The sequence below is a fragment of the Tachypleus tridentatus genome, chromosome 9 (assembly GCF_004210375.1).
Source record: "Tachypleus tridentatus isolate NWPU-2018 chromosome 9, ASM421037v1, whole genome shotgun sequence".
NCBI lineage: Eukaryota > Metazoa > Arthropoda > Merostomata > Xiphosura > Limulidae > Tachypleus > Tachypleus tridentatus.
In genome coordinates, this window is record NC_134833.1 from 125105242 (window position 1) to 125127274 (window position 22033).

At 31.6% G+C, this 22033-nt stretch overlaps 1 protein-coding gene across 16 annotated transcripts in view; it reads left to right on the top strand.

Annotated features, from left to right (window-relative positions):
* LOC143226282 (FYVE, RhoGEF and PH domain-containing protein 1-like) overlaps positions 1-22033 on the top strand; it is a 92242-nt gene that overhangs the window by 62937 nt on the left and 7272 nt on the right. For all 16 annotated transcript variants that reach the window (XM_076457041.1, XM_076457043.1, XM_076457056.1 and 13 more), the window contains 10 exons: positions 97-280; positions 1630-1892; positions 2329-2485; positions 4151-4238; positions 5651-5701; positions 7004-7062; positions 17146-17292; positions 20032-20216; positions 20348-20378; positions 21781-21846. In XM_076457041.1, the coding sequence (XP_076313156.1) occupies positions 97-280; positions 1630-1892; positions 2329-2485; positions 4151-4238; positions 5651-5701; positions 7004-7062; positions 17146-17292; positions 20032-20216; positions 20348-20378; positions 21781-21846 (1231 nt within the window). The remainder of the gene's footprint in view (positions 1-96; positions 281-1629; positions 1893-2328; positions 2486-4150; positions 4239-5650; positions 5702-7003; positions 7063-17145; positions 17293-20031; positions 20217-20347; positions 20379-21780; positions 21847-22033) is intronic.

The window sequence follows — 22033 nt, forward strand, 5'->3', positions numbered from 1 at the left end:
CAAGCATATGATATTGTTAATAAGTGTATTTCATTTCACGGTGCATTTTGCTCAGATATTTGGTGTTTGATAATTAATAATTACCTTTTCCTTTAGGTTCAGCACAGAACATGTCATTCAGAGATATGAACAGGGTTATGACAGTATATCAGAGAGTGAAGATGATGAAGAATCACTGGATGATGTCATCAGCACAGCAGGAGAACCCAGTGAATATGATGATAATAGCATACAAGATGTGGACATTCCTAGTATGTCTGGATGTGTGCTGCCCCTTGAGGTGAATTACCATTTAGCTAGCAGTCTGTTGTTATTAGCTTAACTTTGTATCTATTTACTCTTTAAACCTCAATTTTTTATTATATATGCTATATTAAATACAATTACAATTGAAGCTACATTTCATTTTAGATTATGATGAAGCTATTCTTAATAGCTATAAGTTGTTGATTTGTTTTGTTTTCACTAGCATGCTTAAAGTTGAAAAAGCTATTTAAAATCAGCTACTTCACTTTTAATTTTAAATATTTTAACATATAGAATAATGACTTGCTGTTTAAACATTGAATGATTACTTTGTTTATATGAAATCTGATCTTGTACTAGACTACTGTATATATACTTTTTACAATTAAAATGACTATATGCTCTTTATGCAGAAAAATGAATTTATGTTAGCTGCTTATATTATTTTCTACTTTGTACAGAAAAACAATGTGTTAGCTGTTTTTTTACATAAAAATTATGCTATAGTAATTATTTATTCAGAAGTATGATTCTACATTCACTGTTTGTAAAGAAATATTACTCTACTAGTAGAATGTGTCAAAATTTGACAGAATATGTAGCTGTAGTTCCCTTATTTTCATTCTTATCTAACCATCTAAATCAAATGTTTGACTGCTGAGGTATACTCTCAAAATTCTTCCAAAACTAAGAACCAACTTTGGCATCATTACTATTGTGAACACCACTTGCTCCAGCTTTGGAATTTAAAATTAGTCATCTGTGTTTTTGCACTTGTCAATAGAATTCTTGGAACTGAACAAAACTTTTAATTTGTAAACAAAAGTATAAAAATTACACACCAGGTCTCTTCAAAACATGGAGACGATGTGTTCCAACATGCTTATTGTACATAATTGCATTTTATTTACAATATGAAAATGTAATGTATTTTAATAGCATAAAAATGACATAAAACTGTACTGTAAAAAAAAACCACCTTGTAAAAATTATTTTGATTTTGCAGCATTAAATAAATTGTTATAAAACTTTTGAAGTAAAAAGTTTCTTTTTGTATTTGGTTTTAACAACATACATATGCAGATACTAACAAACAACCATAAGAGTTGCTCTTAAGTAGACCTTGCATCTATGCATATACTTATATTTTGCATATTTTCTTTTCTCTTTATATTCATATTCTAGGGATAGATAGACATTTGTTTTACCAGATTGTTATTCTGCTAGTTGAATGTAAGATTTTCTGTAACTAAAAATATATTTAAATATGTAAACAAGTCAGTTTTGAAAAACAGCTATAATTAAACATTTGTTTCATTGTTGTACAATATTTTATATATAGTTATACTAAAATCTCTGATTATATTATTCCCGTTTTACTAGTGTGGTATTAAAAGGGAGAATATGGAAAAGATGCAACAAAACATTCACAGGATCGCCATGGAGCTAATGACAACTGAGAGAACTTATGTGTCAATCTTGCACTTGCTGGATCAGGTCTTTGCATTTCGTGTTGACCAAGAAAATCGAGTTCACTCAATGTTTCCTCAAGAGGTTGTTACTCAGATGTTCTCAAACCTTAAGTCACTGTACAAACTCCATCATGACTTCCTACTTCCCCAGTTGGAGGAAAGGCTTGAGAATTGGTAAAAGTTATTTCAAAATTTTTAGATTTTTTTATATGTTTTCAAACTGTCATTTTGAAAATTTAAAAGATTTTTGTTTTAAAAAGAAGTTAGCTACAGATATTATTATTAGAATTTTATATAATATTTTCTAATCATTCGACTAAAATGGTGAGTTCTGGTACTCGATGGATAATTTTATTGGGCAGCAATTAAATTTTGAAATGTTATTTTTTCCACACACTAATTTCAAGCAACAATGGAGAAATTAAAATAATAAATTTTGTTATTTTAGAAATCTTTACTAATGCTTTTAGATTAGAAATATATAACAGCTAAAAACATGAAATATTTTTGTATTTTTAACTAACACCAATAAGACTGATCTTAGGTATGTATTACTTTCATAGAAAATGAGATTGATGTGATAATTCACTTCAGTAAACTGTTGTTTCAGGGAAACTAAAAGCAAAATAGGAGACATCATGAAGAATTTTGCTCCTTTCTTGAAGATGTATACAGAATTTGTAAAAAATTATGACAATTCAATGAATTTGATCAATTTGTGGTACAACAAACATCCTCATTTTGCACAGATAATGGATGATATCCATGTAAGTACTGTCATTAGAGAACTGAAGATTCAAAACTCATTATAAGACAGAAATTTTATTAGAAATATTGCATAATAATCATATCTCGCACCTCTAAAAAAAATTAAAAATGTGATGTGTTCAAGCTATTAGGTTAAAGATAGTTTCTATATGTTTCACTCAACTTTCAACCTGGGTGTTGTTTTCTCAGATTTCCTCACTAAACATATTTGCCTTTCAACCTTCTATTATGGGTAGGTCGAAGTTCACATCATTGAAGTTTTAGAGAGTTGTAGTTAAAACTTAATTACACTATTTTTTATCATGGTACACAAATAAAATTGGCATAAAAATGTTAATAAATCAAATTTTAATACAAGTGTAAGGTCTTAATTTTGAAAGAAAATATTTTTTTAAAAATCCTTAATCTCATCTTAGTATGAGAATTGTGACATTTGTTCTCTAAGTATCCCTTCTCTAATCTATTTACCATTCCTTCAAGAAGTTCCAAATTTAATGTAAATTACTCATTTATAACATTATTACTACTTGGGTAATGGATAATTTTTATAGCCTTCAATCTTGCATGGTTGTAGAGCAATAAACTAGAAAATAGTTCTCTTACCATGCCACCTATCACATCCTCTGTTAAAAGTTGTCAATAGTTATCTTTGATGTTTAATACTCTTATTTATACCAAACAGAAATAGAAAACCAAAGTTTTAATCTAAAACCATATTTCATGTTTTTCATGTGTATTTTTTATTGTTATAAAAGTAACTAAAATTAAATAGTTTTTACAAGATATGCTTATAAGCAGCTTGTCAGTATATTGTGTGTTCATAACTTGATAAGGTAATATGTGGTACACATTGAGTGATTACAACTTGTGTGAAAGGATTATTAATTATATAGGGTTAAAAAGGCAATTAAACTATAAAAATTTGAGTAGAAATGTGTGTATATGGTTACTAGCTTTAAGCAATTTATTATTTTTAAATTTATAATGGTTATAAGGTCAGTCAATTTTGGCCATCCCTGTATAGAGTTTGTAGAGAAAATAACAGATAAAATTTATTGAAAAGAAGTTTGAAATTTATTTATAAAGATTTAGAGATTAAGTAGCTGAAATTTAGCAATTTTTAGAGAAATAATTTTTTTTTTTAATCTTTACTTGAAAAACACTTTTCATTTGCAGCATTGAATACTTGGGCTCCATGTATTCATGGAAATATTTTGTTTTAGTGAAAGTACTTCTTTAAAATTCTGATTCTTTGTCTATGAAAGACTTGCACTGCTCAGTATGGAAATTAATGGTCACTTTGGGTCAAATTGACCAAGCTAGTAGTGAAAAAGTTAAATTATGGGGGTATTATAATGTTAATTCCCATTTTTTAATGATAAGGACCAACCTAAGAGTTTGCAGAAGATGATACTCACTAGTTGTATTTCCTCAAAGATGTCACTTCAAAATTAAGGATGACTGGTACAGATATTCTTAAGTAATTCTATGTGAAATTTAATGAAATAATTATTTTAAAAAAATATTTATGAGCTACTTTTTTATTACTATATGCTCTGAAGAGTAGGTAGTTGAACTGACATTGAGTATATTCTTTGAAAAGTATATAGACAATTTGTCCATAATACAAATTATATAATTCAATGATTTATTTTGAATGACAGAAGATGGAAGAATGTGGTAACCTAACCTTACAACATCACTTGCTAACTCCAGTCCAGAGGGTTCCCAGGTACCAGTTGCTGTTAAAAGGTAAGAATACAAAGTGTAATTATTATTAATCTCATTTCAGTGTAATTTAAAATCTGTTTTATTTTTTGGATGATAAAGGTAGACAGTTTCATGATTGAACTATTACTGTTTTAAAACTAGTTGTAGTCCCAGCTTAGCTAGGTGGTGAGAATGCTCAACTCATAATCCGAAGGTTGTGGGTTCGAATCCCCATCTCATCAAACGTGTTTGCTTTTTCAGCCGTCTGGGCGATATAGTGTGATGACTAATCCCACTATTTGTTGGTAAAAGAAGAGTTCAAGAGTTAGCTGTGGGTGATGATGATTAGTTGCTTTCCCTCTAGTCTTGCACTGCTAAATTAAAGATAGCTAGTGCAAATAACCCTCATGTAGTTTTGCATGAAATTCAAAAACAAGAAACTGATTGTTGCACTTAAATGTAGTAGATTTTGGTTATATTAGCATATGTAGTTTCATATGCTCTATTAGTTTGTCATTGTTGGCAGTTGTTAAATAAGCTTCAGGAAATAAGGTAAACAAACGAGTAAGGAAAAGTGACAGAACAGAGAAATATAATTAGTTAGCATTTGTTTACAGATTGGTACTTTTGTAGAATCCACTAGTTTATGATGTAGGATATATATTATTACATACATATGAAAGCTTGTAAAGGTACTCATGTTTCCTGTAAGTTATTTGGATCTTACTACCAAACAGTTGGTGTTTTTAATATATTTTACAAATAATAACATATTCCATTTTCTTTGTTTTGTTACATGTTGTTTATAATAACTTTTTCTTTTTTCCATTAATATTAAATTTCTGAATATTATTTTGTATTCTTAGTTTAATATAAGGATGTAGGACTAATCTGGTTGAAACTTAAATCACAACAGAAAATAACACTAAGGGTAACTAACTGATGATTTTGTTCACTGTAATAATCATAGATTTAATTTTCATGTGTATTTATTACTGACAGTTGATATTTCTAACCAATGCAATATTGTTTTTATTAATGTATGTGTTTTTTGTTTATTTATTTCAGTTTTGGTTTATGTAATTAGTTCGGTTTTAATCAGAAGCTCTTAATAGTTACTTTACCTCATAATCCAAACGGTGATATTGATTCGGGACATTTATTTAATATTCAGTAAAACTTTTAGTTTCATTAAATTTCTTTTTCCTGAAATCCAAATTTTGGCTCAAGAGATATTTAAGAAATTTATTTAACTTACAAGTTTAATATCTTACACTGATGTTTCTGGAGTGCAAATATACTTGGAAAAGCCTTGTTCTTTGTCAAAATTGATACAAGTTTTGACAAGACATAGTAACTATCAGTCATTGGATGTACATATTATACAATTCTTATGGAGGGTGTTAAAACATTATAAACATGATTCATTTCACTTCACCTTGATTTAATTCCAGACTATTTAAAGAAACTACCAGACGACTCAGCAGATAGAGTTGATACAGAAAGTAAGTTTATATGATAATAGCAAAGTGTACTTGTAGATGTGTAAAAAAAAATACAAAGCATGTGCAAATATCATATTTTTCATATATTTAAATTTTACAAAATACTTTTGGAATTTTAATTGGATCTTTATTACAATATTTTTGAATATGTACCATTTAATGTTATAATATTTTTTGTTCTTTTGTATAAATTAATTATCACTAGTTTCTCTCACATTTTAATTTTTGTTATTCCTTAAGTGATATGAAAGTATTCCAGTTTCTGTAAAAAGGTAAAACAAATATATAAATTATTGAAACAAATATTCTACTGGAATAACTGATAACTGTAAGTGTGGAAGTTTTTTTATATGTTCTATTTTCATATTAATGTTCTTTTTGTCCTTTATACCTATGTACCAGAATTATGCATTTCAGTAAAATGGTTGTTCAGAATGTAATCTTATTTTAGATAATTATTGGAGAATTGGGGAAAACAAAGACAATGGTACATTTTGTAAATATGTTCTTTATTTACAACAGTGGTTTTGATCATGGTTTACTGATAAAACCATGGTTGCCAATAACAGATGTATTTGTGAAATATACTGTTTTGTTTTCTTTAATTCTGTAATTATAGAGTTTCACCATGTACCACTGGCTTCAAATGTTGGTTGTTTTAATGTTTGTTAAACCACATTGTAAATATTTTTACATTCAGAGATGCAACAAAATGAGGTTTAATATATGATGCAATTGCAATGATGATACTATGTTGTAACAAGAAACAGAAATGGCAGGAAACTTAACAGAAACAGGTGTAAAAATGTACTAAGCATGTAACACTTACTTTGTTAATTGACATTTTTAAGTTTTCACTGTATGCATTTATCATTCTATTTTGTGAGTTGTACTTTCTTGCTCTATATTCTGGTGACAACTTTTGTATAATTTTATTATACCACCAAATTAATTAAAATATTTAATCGTTGATTTAATAGCATGTTAATTATACTAGAAAAATCAGATCTATGTACAGCCTCATTTTGAAGATTTTGTATGTAATTGAGTGCTGGTAGTACCCCAGTAGCTGTAATGTTTTTAGTGTAACCTTGGGGCCCATTCTTTTCCAATTGTAAATTTCTCTTCCATTTATCTATCATAATTCACCTTATTTATTTCATCTTATTGGAGTAACAATAGCTTTTATTTCAAATTCCTGTTTATGTTAACACTTTACTTCTTCTGGTGGTATTACAAGCTTACAGTCATGCAAATATTGCTGAGTTGAAATGTACTCTTACAATATTTATACCTTTTTAGAAGCTCTTGAACTGGTGTCTACAGCTGCTACACATGCAAATGAAGCTATGAAGAAAATTGTAAGTAGACTTGTTTTTAAAAAAATCAATAAATATACCTTTTCTTGAGATTTTCAAAATAGTTTTATTTGATATTGTTTTCAGTAAACTTTAGAAGGTTTTTTTTTTCCTATGGATTTATTTTTCAGAATTTATCAACATTACTATTGTTTTTATTTTGAGAACATTTCAGGATTATGATAAGTTCAGTTTAAGTTGAAAAAATAACCAAGTTTAAGTTGCTGTTTTTTAATCCACTAAAACCGTATTCAAATTGGTTTAGTTATGCCATATATTGTTTTAAATTAGTAGGTACTGGAACTGAAAACTTGCTACAGTACTTATTGTTCATAGTATAAAGTGAAAAGGAAGAATGTTTCATATCTATATCAATACTAATAATTTAAGATAAAGTTGAAGGTAACTGCACTTAGTTATAAAAGACCATTTATCTAAAAACGGTATCTAAAAAAATGAAATTCTAAGCTTTCGCATCCATATACCTATCCAAAAAACCTTAAGTATATAAAGTAGTAGCATGTACAACAGAATTAAATAAACTGTTTTACAAGTTAATAATTTTAACATACAATGACTCCTGCCCAGGTTTGCAAGTCTTTTGACCTGGTTTGGCATAATGGTTAACATGTCAGTCTGTGGATTAAATAGTCCATTATTTATGTCACAATATCCTGGTGATCCATCTTTACCAATGTTATAGCCTATAGTCAATCCTGTAATCAGTTAAGAAGTAGTTCCCTACTAGGTGATGGGTGCTGTTAACTGGTTGTCCTTGCTCTGGTCAGCATTTCTTAACCAGTGTAGTTATACTTAAATCTGACCATTTAGCACATTTGTAACATAAAGTGCCAGTCAAGTTGGATTATCATTTCCAGGTCAGAATTTTTTATTTACTATATTTAATATTCATTAAATAAAAATGTAAAAGGTTGTACTCGGATATTTACTTTTTTAAAAATGCACTTCAGAAGTGTCGCTAGGCATTGGCACTTGGAGCCTATGCCCTGAATCCTCAGTTGATGTTTTGAAAAAATTCAAGATGGAAAATCATGATCAATGCTATAGATTTTCTCTGCCTAGGGGCCTGAGCCCTAAATATTTTAAGCACCTAGCAATGCACTTTATGACTTTACATTATAAAACAGAAATGAAGATTTTGGTTGAGCATTTCTGATAGATGAAGGAATACCCAAGCTTTACAAAAACATATTTCTAGATAAGTGGTCAATTTTTGTGTATCGATAATTATGTTGAGGACAGAATTTTATTCTATTTTTTTTTCTAACTATTTCTAAATTTTCCAAATTGTACCATCAGCTGATAATGTGGCTGTTTTTCAACAGTGACTTTGTCTATATAAGCACATGCTTACATGTTCCAGTCTTTTATACCCTAATCAATGTGTCCTCATAACCATTTTGTGCTTGTTATAGTTTTCATGGTATTGCTCTTAAATTAGTAAGTGTATTTTCATGAAATTTGGCAGAGTATTAGTAAACATTACAAGGCTTTCATATGCAAAATATTGGAATTTTTTTTTAAGTCTTAAGGTTTTTTAAGCAGTTTTCTTTGTGCCTTTATTTTTGCATCTTGCCTATCCTACATATAAAGTAATTTTCATTTTAAGATTAAAAATACTTTTATGCATAATAAAATTTTACATGCTTAATTCTTATAATGTCCACATAGTTTTATTAAACTTTTCTTATGAAAAAACCTTTATTTTATGCTACTTTCACTAACAAATTTTTGTTTGGGTTCAGTTGACTTTACCAACCTTGTAACCACAATGTAAAATTAAGGAATGAATGTAAATTATGCCTTTTTCATTCTATAATAACTACTGACTACAAAACCATGTTTAGACTAAATACCTTTAATCTCATAACATTACTTATTTATATTGATGTATTATTTTTAGTATATTGACCTTTCAGCCATACCTAGCTAACAATACAGAAGTTACAATCCTGCACCCCCAAGGACTTTGGCTTATTTTGACCTTTCCTCCCATTGAATTGTCTATCACTTTTATAACAGTAGTTATTAAGTTTCCTTACCTTATTGTAGAGTGGTTTCTAAATTATCTGTGTCTCTCAGTTTTACATATGTAGTTTCTTTGTTGCTGGGATAATTAGAAGGCATGATACTATATTGGTACAGGTCCATTTATCCTCAATTTATTTTAGGGTTTTAAGTAGAGCTTCTTTTCTGTGTCTTGTCTTTGATAATTCCTGGAATTTATCAACCCTTGGGTGTCATTGGCCCACCTACAATCCATCCATTGCAAATACTGTAGCTATTTGACTCTGCTGGAGCCATGACTGCCTCCATCTCCCTCCTCTCTAGAGCATCACCTCTGATTTCTTCTTTAACTCTTTTCTTTCCTCATCTACTAGCTCCCACAGTCAACCTGCATTTGCTAGAAGCTGTTTAGTAATTGTTCTGGCATTGGGCATTCAGACCTGTTCTCAACTTTCTTGGGGTTTTTGTTCCAACCTTATAGTTTTCCTCAAGGCAACCAGGGTTTGGTGGCTGGTAATTGATAGTTTTTGCTTCAACCTGTTCATATCAGTATCTGTGTTCACCTTGAAGTTTTTCTTTCCCTGAGATAGGTGTTTTATATATATGTAAAAATGGCTGGTATGGGTTGAGAAAGCACTATGTAGAGGAGCAAACAACATTTCAACCTTCTTTGGTCATTTTCAGGTTCACAAAGAAAGAAAGAGGTAACTGACTGATATATAACCACATGTTTAAAGTGGGTTGTGTAATTGATAGAGGGCATGCTTAGATGTTTGATTTACATCTATTAATATAAGTATAAAGGTGTTCCTTTGTATTGGTTTATTTTGGGCTTGAGTTGTTGTATAAGTAAGGCTTTTTCAATTTTGCATTTGTTTCTTTATTTAGTATTTGGGTGGTTTCTATGGTTATGTTGTGTTTATTTGATTTGTAGTGTTTGAAAACGTGTGAAGGTGACTTTTTGTGTTCTTTGAATCTGGTTTTCATTTTTCTACTTGTTTCTCCAATATAGAAGTCATGGCAGTTATCACATTGTATTTTACAAATAATGTTGGTGTTGTGTTTATCAGTGTAGTTTTTACATAGTATAGACCTTAGTTTTGTGCCTTGGTTTTGAATAAATTTGGTATTAACTGGAATGTCATATTTTGTTACTAGTTTTTGCCAAATGTTGGTTATTTTTCTGCTGATGTTGGGAATATATGGTATGCAGCAGTATATGGCTTCATATTTTTAAATCATGGGGTATATTTACTTTTGTCAGTTGATTTTGCTTTTTGTCTAGATGTATGCGTATCATGTTTTCTACACTTTGTGGAGGAAACTTATTGATGTTAAAGAAGTATTGTTTTATTTTGTGTAATTCATCATTAATTTTATCTGGTGTGCATGGTTTTATAGCTGTGTTTATTTGGCTTCATAGTATGTTGAGATTTTGTTTTGTTTCATGTGCTGAGTCCCAAGGAATGTATAGTCCAGTGTGGGTGATTTTTCGGTGGATTTCTGTTTTAAATTGTGTATCGGTGCTTGTAATTTTGAGGTTAAGAAATGATATTTGATTGCTTTCTTCCTGTTCACATGTGAAGTTAATGTTGGGATGTGTCGAGTTGATGTGATTGAAAAAATTGTGTTCTGTGAATCCCACAATCGTGTCGTCTACATATCTGTACCAATATAGTGGTGGATGTATGCTGAGGTGTTTTATCTTGGGTTGTGTATATCATCTATGGATGTCTCCTACACTTAATCACTTGACAATACACCTCTTTTTTTTGTGGCAACTTAGTTTAATGGAATTTTAGTTCACCATGCTCTCTTGGCTCAGTCAGTTACTGCTCATTAGGTTTTATTGCTTTTGGGGATTTGGTCTTCCATGACACCATTATTCTTTCATGGTTATGTTCATTTACAATCCTTTCAGAGGGTATTTCGTGAATGATAGAACTTTGATTAGGATCGTCTTTCTACACCCCCCCTTCCTTTTCTACAAGACTATCTGCATTGATTATTGGACATCACCTATATGTTGGCAGGTGTGCCACTTCCTTCCCTGTGTCCAAGTCTACATATTTTCATGGAAGTTTCCCTTCTGCATGGGATGCATGTGTCAATCACAATGATGCTTTGGGCCAGTGGTCTGCAAACTTTGGTACCTTGTATGTATTTGTTTTTAAGATTCTGTCTTTGTTTTGGGTGTTATGTCATTTCCTTCCCTTTGCCTGACATTGTCTGAGGATGATTTTCTTGGGCAATTTTATGGTAGTGGCAAATCACCCAGCATGTGAGCAACTGATCAACAGATCAATATTTTCGTCATTGGGTCTCTTATACTTTGACCACACAAATCATATTTGCATTATTACTTATTTTGTGCAGGGTTCTTTACATGTGGTCGTGGATTGTCTTTTACACCCCTCACAACATATATCCCACTGAATGAGCATCAGATCCCCTCATTTTCAAGGAGTTTTTTGCCATCAGTAGAGTCTCTACACATGGATACCATTGTTATGCCTCCATGTCTTTTGTCTGCTTCTCCCTCCTTTCTTCATCAACCTTAATCACATGTTCTACATCTCAACCTGCACATTTTGTGTCTTCACATCTACTTTTTGCCATACCCTTAGTGACATGATCCGATTTCACACTTTCAGTAGCATTCTTGTTTGCTAATCCCATCCATATACAGTGGTGTAGATGATGCAAGTGATTAGTTTTCTTCTGTTGGTATACTGCCAGAGTTTCCCACTGACTGACCTACACTGACTTGTTAGGCAGAAATTTAAGTTTTTCTTTCATCTGATCCTACATCATGCTGTTTTCTATGCTTCTTCTCTTTGTTCAGTGTAGAATATTCTGTATTCTAACCTGTGGAACACGTCCTTAAGTCTCCAACTGTCTATGTCATCTTGTAATTTTCCTACTTGTCAGGATTTTTTCTATCACCTGTGACCATTCCTCAGGCTTTGGTGCAACTTAATTGGTAATATTTATTCATTGTCTCTTTTTTTTTTTTTTAACTTTCAGAAACCCTTATTTTGCTATTTATAACATGGACCCTGTTTAGTGGCGAGTGATGCCTGATCAGGTATTTGTTAACTCTAAATTTGCACTGTAAGTCACCTTGACTGATTCTGCATGCTTGTCGTTGAGATGGAGTATTTCATAAAATCACTTGATAGCTGCTTATTTCGTGATAACTGTTTCATAAATATGTCTGCTCTGGACCATACCACCAATGGACTACATAGATAAAGCAGAATGGGATAGCTGTCCATTGCTGCCATGTCTCAAGTGAATAATTCAATGTGGTCTGTTTTTTGGAATCTGATTTTGTGGTCACTCATTGCACTAAATCTGATTGATGACATTTGTTTGGAGTCTCTGTTGCATTGTCACCCTTTTTTTTTTTAGTGGAGTATGGGAATTCTTGCCACTTTCCAGCTCCAATTTGCTAGGGTGGTTGAAGATGGAAGCACCCTTGTGAATGAGTTCAACAAGAAACAAGTTAGAATCATTCAGTTGAGAGTAGGGCAGTTGTGTTCTGGTAATGTAGATGAAACATGGCCTCTGCATGAGTTGAACTGTCATCTTGGTGGTTGATGTGGTCTACTGATCACATTTATACAACCACTGCAGTTGAGCCATCACATCCAGGGATGGCATGGCCTCTTTATAAAATTTACACAACCACTGAGGTTGAGCTGTCACTTTCTTGGTAAATGTGACCTTCTAATACTATTTGCACAAACACCGAAGTTGAGTTGTTACCTTATGGGACAACACGGCTTTTTGATTCATTTCCAAGTATGGTCTGCCACACCTTAGCAACCTGGATGTTTTTTGGGATACTTCTGTCATTTCCTCAGACCAGTTCCTCCTCCTCTTCAGTGTATTATTCTAGCTAATATTGTTAGTGGAAGTGGGTATCATATTGAAAGTTATAATTTTCCTCCACTAAAAATCTATTTCTGATAGGTACTTGTGTCTACTCTCATTTCCCACCTTCCTCCCCTTATTTCTCCAATACTTGCATCTTCTGCCAGATTTCAAAGTGATGGTTTTGTAGAGGAGTGTAGAATAAACCATATGTGTTGCATTAATTTACCATGCTTCTACTGTTTAAGAGGTGGTGCATAATGATTTGAAAAAGAGACTTGTTGGATTCTTCCATTTCCAACAAGGAAAGCAGACGATCTGTGACATGCATAAATAAAAAGTTTGCATACAGAGGGCAGCACTGAATGAGAATAGCTAATCTTGATAGTGAAAGTAAACACCTATCAGAAATACATCTTCACTGTAGGAATATCTTTTCTCTTTCTTTATAGAGTTTTTTACTTGTTAGGTTCTTAATTACTTTTTCTTTAGTGCAATGTTTGTGACACTCCTAGCAACTTGTCATGTTGCACAGTTTAGAAAACACTGATTTAGGACAAAGGAACAAGATTTGAATGTTTTGTTAGAATAACTTATGGTGTTAAGGAACCAAAAGCATATAAAAGTGTTTAATGACAAAACAGTGATGTCTAATTGTGTCTATTAGATATAACAGAATACTAGTATTTATCTATACAAATTTGAATTAAATGAGTAAAAATATACTCTTCAAAACAAGAAACGCAAAAGGGATATTTCTTTTATTTTAAAGAGAAATATATGTAATAACGTTACAAGCTCAGAGTATGTGATGCTACATGTGTTAAGGCACTGATTGTCAGACCAAAATGACAATAAAAGTTGTGCACTTTGATAACGGAGGAAAACATTGGATTTTTCGCCAAAACGCATGCGTGTCCAATAAATTTGTTTGAGAGATCTGCATGTTCTGCAAGTGCAACATGTGCAAAATCCCTATAAAAGTGACGGGTTCTCGGTTTCCATAGCTCAGTGTTAAGCCACCGACACGCAATACAGTTACGCCAAGACTGACTGAAGCACAACGCAACAACGCCATTGGTCGCTTGGAAGCAGGCGAATCTCGATCAGATGTTGCCAGAGCTGTGAATGTCCACCCAAGCACCATCACAAGACTATGGAATCGTCACCAACAATATGGATCAACTCGTGACCGTCCACGATCTGGCAGACCTCGTGTGACCATGCCCACACAAGATCGCAACATCCAGTTATGTCACCTTCGGGGATAGGACCACCATTGCGACGTCTACTGCCTCAACCATACCAGGGCTGTGTAGGATTTCTGATCAGACCGAACGCAACCGTCTACGAGATGCAGGAATCCAACCTCGATGTCCAGTCAGAGGCGTTATCCTCACCCAGCAACATAGTTCAGCACAGCTGCAGTGGACTCGGGCGCATCGGGTATGGCCTCATCGACGATGGAGGCATGTTTGGTTCAGCAATGAATCACGTTTTATGCTTAGTAGGCAGGATGGAAGGACCTGTGTTTACTGTTGCCGAGGTGAACGTTTTGCAGCAAACTGTGTGCAGGATGTTGACAGATATGGTGGTGGCAGCGTCATGATGTGGGCTGCCATCGCCTACAATGCCAGAACAGACCTTATGCATATTCGAGGGAATCTTACGGCTCAACGATATGTCGACGAGATTCTTAGGCCCCATGTGCAACCCATCATGGTGAATGTCAACGACGTTTTTCAACATGCCAATGCCCGTCCTCACACAGCCCGACTCACCACTCTCTTCTTGAGACACCACAACATCAACGTTCTTCCCTGGCCCTCTAGATTTAAACCCCATCAAACATCTTTGGGACAAGTTGTACTGATGTCTGAGACGGCGACAACCTCAACCTCAGACTCTACCTCAGCTTGCAGCAGCTTTGCAGGCTGAGTGGACAGCCATTCCACAGGATGTGATTCGTCATCTCATCGATGAGCAGGAGACGCCAAACAGTTATTGATGCTCACGGGGGGCATACTCGTTATTGACGTTGAGTGACGTTAAACTTCACCTAGTGAGTGTGAACTTCGCCTTTGCAAACTTTGGATGTTCAGCAGTGAATGTGCAAAGTTTCACACATGTCATACAGAACTACCCGGAATAAACTTGTTAACAATTTGTCTCATATTTTGCCTTTTGCGTTTCTTTTTTGAAGAGTATATTATCATTGTGCAAGGAGACTACACAGAACTCTTTGGGAATACTGAGTTTTTTATTTATTTATTTACATAGAAAGGATGGTGATTTTCTAAGAGGATCTACTCATTTGACACCTGGTTAAAATAATTTAGTTCTAAACATTTGTTTCTAAGTTGTCAAAAAGCTAAATGTGATATGATTGAAGATTTTAGAATTGCAAAGATTTTGAATAGACTATATTCTAGAAGTCCTTCTGATCTGATAAGTTTAAAATAATGCCTTGTATTTTAGAAAGGTAAAGTATAAGTTTTGTGCTTTATTGTTTTTCTTTTTTCTCTCTCAAAAAAAAGTATAGGTTATGCAGTTGATATCTTTATGATGTGCTGTATGCTGTATTGGTAGTTATTTTAAAGTTGTTTTTTTGTAAGACATTACATTTTTATGAGTTGGTACTTAATTTGAGAGGGGATATCTTTGATGGTTCCCATTAAATTTTTTGCCCCAGCTATCCTTTATTACACATGACAAAGACTTAGTGTATTATATTCAAACTTTTATTAAACTCCTTTTGTTTGTTATATCAATTATTAAAGCATAAAACCTTGGTTAACAATCCATATTTTAATAGTATATACATTTTAAGTTCCTATTTCTACAAGGAATTTTTTTTTAATCCTTAGTTATGACACAGGTGACACATTTTCACTATGTATCTTCTCTTTTCTATTTGTTCTACCATCTCTATAAAGTGTAAAAAATAAAACATAAAATATTTAATATAAAATCATCATTTCTGAGATAGACCATATTTTTAATAGCCTTCAATTCTGTTTGGTTATAAAGCCATCAATAGAAAATAAGACCACTCCAGCCACATCTACTTTTCACATCCTCTCTTTCTGGATATGTTTATAGTTCATCCTTGTGTTTAATTAAACATTACATGTAACTGATAGAAAATCAGTTTTCATCTCTCAAATGATGTATTGAGTAACATTTTGTTCTAAACATATTAGAGTACAAGCAATGTTTCAGTGAAAAACTTAATGGCTAGCTTGGATAAATTTGTAACAGTTCTTATTGCATAGTTAGAAAGTCAGAAAAAATGTGAGAGAGGGGGAAATTGTCTACCTTTTGCATATAATATATTAGTCTATGTTCTTTGTTGCATTATTTAATTAAATAAAAATGTAATGCATTCCTACCATTAGTATAAAAATTAGACTTAAATTTCCTCAACAATGGATAGCAAGAGAAGAGAAGATTGTGTAAATAATATTTCTTGTTTTTCATGTTTATTATTTATTTATTATAAAAGTAACTAAAATGTAAAAAGAAGAATCTTTTTAAGTTAGGATTAAATTAGGTAAAAATGAGTAGTAATAAATGTTTCACACATGCAAGCAGCATATGGGTAATGTACTTCAATAGCATATTGTGAGCTGCACGTGACCCCAGTGAGTTACAATTGTAATTAGACATTGTTCAAAGGGTAATAAAAAAAAAAAATTTTAATTACAGATAGATGTATACTGTTACAAGATTAGAGCTTATTAGGATAAACGAATTTAATTTCAAGTTATTCTGTGATGTGGGGAAAAAAGGGGAAATTTAGATTTATTTTGATTTTTTGGGGGGAGGAAGGGCTTACATGAAAATTTCTTTGCACACAGGTTATTCCAAACAAATTCTCAATATATTAATGGACAAATCTTTATTTTAGTTTATTAAAATACTTCATTAAAAAATAGGATTTTTGTGTATGTGAAAGACTTCTAATGTTAACTGAAATATTACTGAATTTAGTGAAGATATATACACTGTATTGAAAGTATTAAATCTATAAGGACTTTAAAAGAGGTCACTTTGTCAGTCAACTCAACTGAACCCATGTTGAGAGAGTTAAAATTTACACTTTGCTTATTTTAGTGTTCTTGTAATCTTAATTGATTAATAGAATTTTTTACCTTAGTAATATTTGCAATATTTCAGGATAAATTTAAGAAATTACTGGAGGTTCAAGAAATGATAAGTGGTGTTGTAGATCTTGTTAGTCCTACTCGAGAACTTTTGAAGGAGGGGAAAATTATCAAGATTTCAGCTCGAAGTGGCGATCATCAAGAGCGTCATTTATTTCTGGTAAGTACCTGAAACTTGTTTGACAGAATAAAACATTAAAGGAAACTCTCCACTCTCTAATGTTCTAACATACTGTGGTGCACTATAAAATGTTTAATCATACACTTCAGACTGCATTACTCACCTTTTCTAGGATATTAATAATTAGTTTCCCAAACCTACTGCCAAAATGTTTTGCACATGTGCCACTATTGTAAGAGCTCTTACACCTACATGTAATAATGTAAAGCTGCACAAATATATAATATAATTGGTGTTAGACTATAGTTTTCAATCAATAAGAAAGGCAGCACATTATCCTTCCATAGTACTCCCCTTGTGTATTGCATAAACCAAAACCCATACATTTCCTTGACACTACACTGTTTACTTATTTTTTTAAGCCTCCTTTTTTTGTAAATCTTTTGTGCTGCTTCTATTTTTTTTTATTTAAAATAATTTCAGTTACAGTGTCTAATATTAATTTTTCTGATGTCTCCTAAAGCCCAGACATTACTTACTAGGAGTTTTATTATTCTACTTCATTAACTTCTGCTAAGAGAACATTCTTTGCACAGCCTAACCTTTCTTCTGGTTCTTCTAGGCCTGATAAAGAATCAGGTAACCCTACTTTTTTCCTTTGCTATTCTGACAACTCAAATGTAGAACAATTTGTTCATTTACTCTAGTTGGTTTTGTTAGTTTGTGGGTGAACTTATTATATGTACTTTAAAATTAGGATCACCCCTTTTTTTCTTACTCCATCAGTTGATTTTTGAATTGATGCAGGCTCTTTCCTTCCTCAGCTTTCTGTTAACTTCCAACATCTTGACTTTGGGATCCCTCTGTGATCTATGGTTAGGATTCTTCTTTCATAGAGCTCTCATCTCTTGCATACATTTTTCTCCTTTAGATAATATGTTCTCCTACTTTGGCTTTCCATCCCCTTTAGTCTGTCTATATTGATCTTTTACTTGCTCAAATTCTTATTTTCTTGAAGCTCTGCATGTGACTGCCAACAACTTAACTGAAGAATGTTGCACCTACCTGTTCTCAATAGTTTCTACATTTTTCTTCATCTTTTGCTCAGTTATCTTAGTTTGAGAAAGTTTAGTCAGGATGTCTTGCATCTTATTTCAATGAACAGCATTTGATTCACTTCATTCTAGATGCTTATACTGAAAGTTCCTAGTCCTGGTTGTAGCTAATCACTTGTTTCTGCTCACTTTAGTTTCCACTTATTTAGGTCCAGGAAAATCCAACAGGTTTCTCATTATTGTGAGGGTTTTGGCCCCCCTACCCTCTTCTGCTTCTCATCTTGAAAGCCATGAAAACACTTGGTATAACTTTCTTTATTATTTAAAAAGAAAATAATAAAAAGTAATGGATAAAAAGCTACTCATCAGAACAGTTTCTGCTGTCTCTGTTCATGGTAACCAATTGTACAGTCTCTCAGTGAGGACCTTAGGTTTCCCCTTGATAGGAAATTGTAGCAAGGGTGTCAACCTGGAAAAGGAGTGTGGACTGCTCCCAACATTATAAGCTACTCTATTCTCAATGGTTGTCACTAGCCAGAGGGGTTTTCAGTTCTTGGAAAGCAGATCTGGGATGATTCCATCTTGAATATGCATATTTTCATCATAAGTTTTTCTCACATACTGTATAACTTTGCATATTCCTTTAGCCACTGTTAACCTCTGTAGTCTGCTAACTTCCTAATATAGCAGAAAATTCTTTTCACAGAACTCCTCTGAACAACCATTAGTACTTGGTAAAGAGTATTCAATGCTTGACATGGATCTGGTCTTTTGCCAAGTGCTGCTCTCCCTCCAATTGGAGATACAATGTACAAGTTTTTCCCTTTCAGTTGCTAGTGTCTCAAAAGGGATTATTAAAAAAATATATGTAGGAGATAATGCTCTTGTGAAAAATATTACTTACATTTGATGTTTTTTTTAACATATAGGTTTCTGTATTGGTTCAACATTTACTCTGATTTTATAAGATTAGTTTTATTGAACCAGAAACTAGTAATAACTTTAACTAGTGAAACTTTTTATTGCTTTTTGAGAGTGTTTCAATGTATCCTGTTTTTTTTCTTACATCACAATAAAACATTGAAGCATTATTTTCAATAAAATTTGTTAATCCTAGAGTTACTGATGAGGTCAATATGAACAATCAGCTTTAAAAGAAAAGATTTTATTTAATTACTTGTGCATGCATTTTGTGTCCTTTATTTTATGGTTTACATGGTATTTAATTAATAATTTTTTGTGTTATTCCAAAGAAATATAAAAAAAAACTTAAGTGTTGTAATTAATTCTACTAATTACTGATTGGATCCTTGCTATTTTATGTGGAAAATTGGTAATTATGCTCAGTTCTTGTATATTGAGTGTTGTAATTGGCAAAAATATAGAATTTACTTTATTTGATGGAATATGTGGAACCACACTTATTGATAGTATAAAAACAAGTCATTAGTTTAAGGGTCAATTATTTTTAATTATTAGAAATGCTTATTTTCTTACATGCTTCATAATTATTAAAAATAACTTCTGCTAATTGCACGATTCCTGAAAAGTCTTCTTCTTAATAAATTATTATATAGATTTTTTATATCTTTTTATTAATATTATAAGACAATGTTTAATTTTACATCATTCATAAAATTGAATTTTAATTAACCCTTGTGCTTATTAGTTTCATATTTAATATAATCACATTACTGACTACCAAATGTATTTTCAATTGCAGTTCAATGACTTCTTACTGCTGTGTAGTCAACGTTTAATCTCTAATCGAGTAGTCTCTGGCCCATGCTTTCGAGTGAGGGCAAAACTAGGTGTGGAAGGGCTTGTAATAGAGGAGGGCGATAATCTTGAAACGGCTAATACCTTCTACATCCGCAGCACTGGAAGGTCCATAGAACTCTACACACAGTACGTGACAAAAAATTAGTTTCACACAAACCATTATCATGCTAATCTTAACTTGATCTAATAAACTTTCATTTTATCTGTACACAATAACCACAGTAACTTTTTTAAATTTTCTAACATTTTCTTTTCAGAACTATGAAAGAGAAAATTGCCTGGATGGAGGTAACTATAACATTAATATTTTTTTCTTTTATGTGTGTTTGTTTCTCAGAAAGATATCAAATATTTATCTTCACCCTAAGTATTTATGCTCTTCAATTAATTTGTTGAAATATGCATCTTGTAAAAGAAAAGAGAAGTATAAGTTATGGTTTTCTATTCACTATACTTGTACCATAAATAAATTTTTAAATTTTTGTGCTGAACACAAATTCTGTGTACTAATGTCTCTCTTTAATATACATAGCTTTAAAATTCATTAAAAAATTATCACAGGCTTTAGAAAATATCAGTTTGCTCCTTCAATAAGTGGAAAAAAATGTTATATTAGTTAAATCATTTTTTAAAATTTACATTAAATAAAGAAAAAAAACTTGTATTAAAATGTAAATGTGATTTACATTTGTTAAGCCAAATTGAACTTTCTTGCTTCCTTAACCTAGATGCTTCACGCCATATCGAGTTTCTTGAACTACACACAAATAATAATTCTTTGGCTGCTTTAGCCAACCTTAGCTAATGCACTCAAAAAAAAAAAAAAAAAAAACAAACAACCAACCACTCGCAGTTGATAGATTAAAGAAAACAAGTTTTTTTTAAATATTTCTGGCTTAATCTGTTTTAGTCTAATTAAAGTTACAAATAAAGCTTGCTTCAGTTAATTGAACAGTTGAATTTTTAAGTGCCCTGTTTTCCAGCAGTTGAACTCACCTTCAAGTAATGCCTCATATTAATATTTTTCATAACCTTACACCTGATTCTTATTTTACTGACATACCTTTAGCAACTGTGATGAGAACAGTTAGATTAAATTTTTCAAATAATGTATCAAGATATTGTTTGGATTAACCAATATATTCATGTTTCAAAATTATTTTCAACTCAAATCTTTTCCATGTAAGATAATATTTATTCAATTATAGTTTTCAGCAAATAAGAAAGTAGGTAAAAACATTATCTTGTATAACCTCATTATAGAAAAGCTTTTCAATGTAATGAATTTCAGATTAAAGTAATTTTTGTATTAAAAGAAGATTTGACATTCTCTCTCATGCACAAAAAATTGTTAATGATTGCCGAATTACAAATTTAGGTTAAAATTTACTTTCATTAATTCTAACAATATTTTTAGTTCCATTAACATCATCCAGGAAGAGTTGGTCTTTTGTTCTTGATTGACATTAAAATATTTACTACCAATATATAATGTGTTTTTGCATCTATTCATTGTAGATGAACAGCAATTTTACAGTAACCATAATCTGTATTAAATATTTCATTATACAAACAGTAAGTAGATATACAGATTATCTTAAAGAAACAAAATGTAGTTTATTTTATAAGTCTTTATAAGTAACACCAATTTTGGAAGTTTTAAAAAATTTAGTTTCTTTTCTACATTAAGGCTTTAGCCAAGGCAGTACATGATCTTACCCAGAGAAAAAGTTCCTTGAAAATTGGTGAGCTTTCAGTGAGTAGAACATCATTGATTTTTGTCTTCTATATTTTGATAAACAAAAATTAACTTTTAAAAACTGAAGTGAAATAAATAATCAATTGCAACTACTCCCAAGTTGAATTCAGAATAGGTTTTTATATCCACATCATGTATGCAGGACTTTTTCCATACTAAAGGTCTTCTGCCATTTTTCTTCATG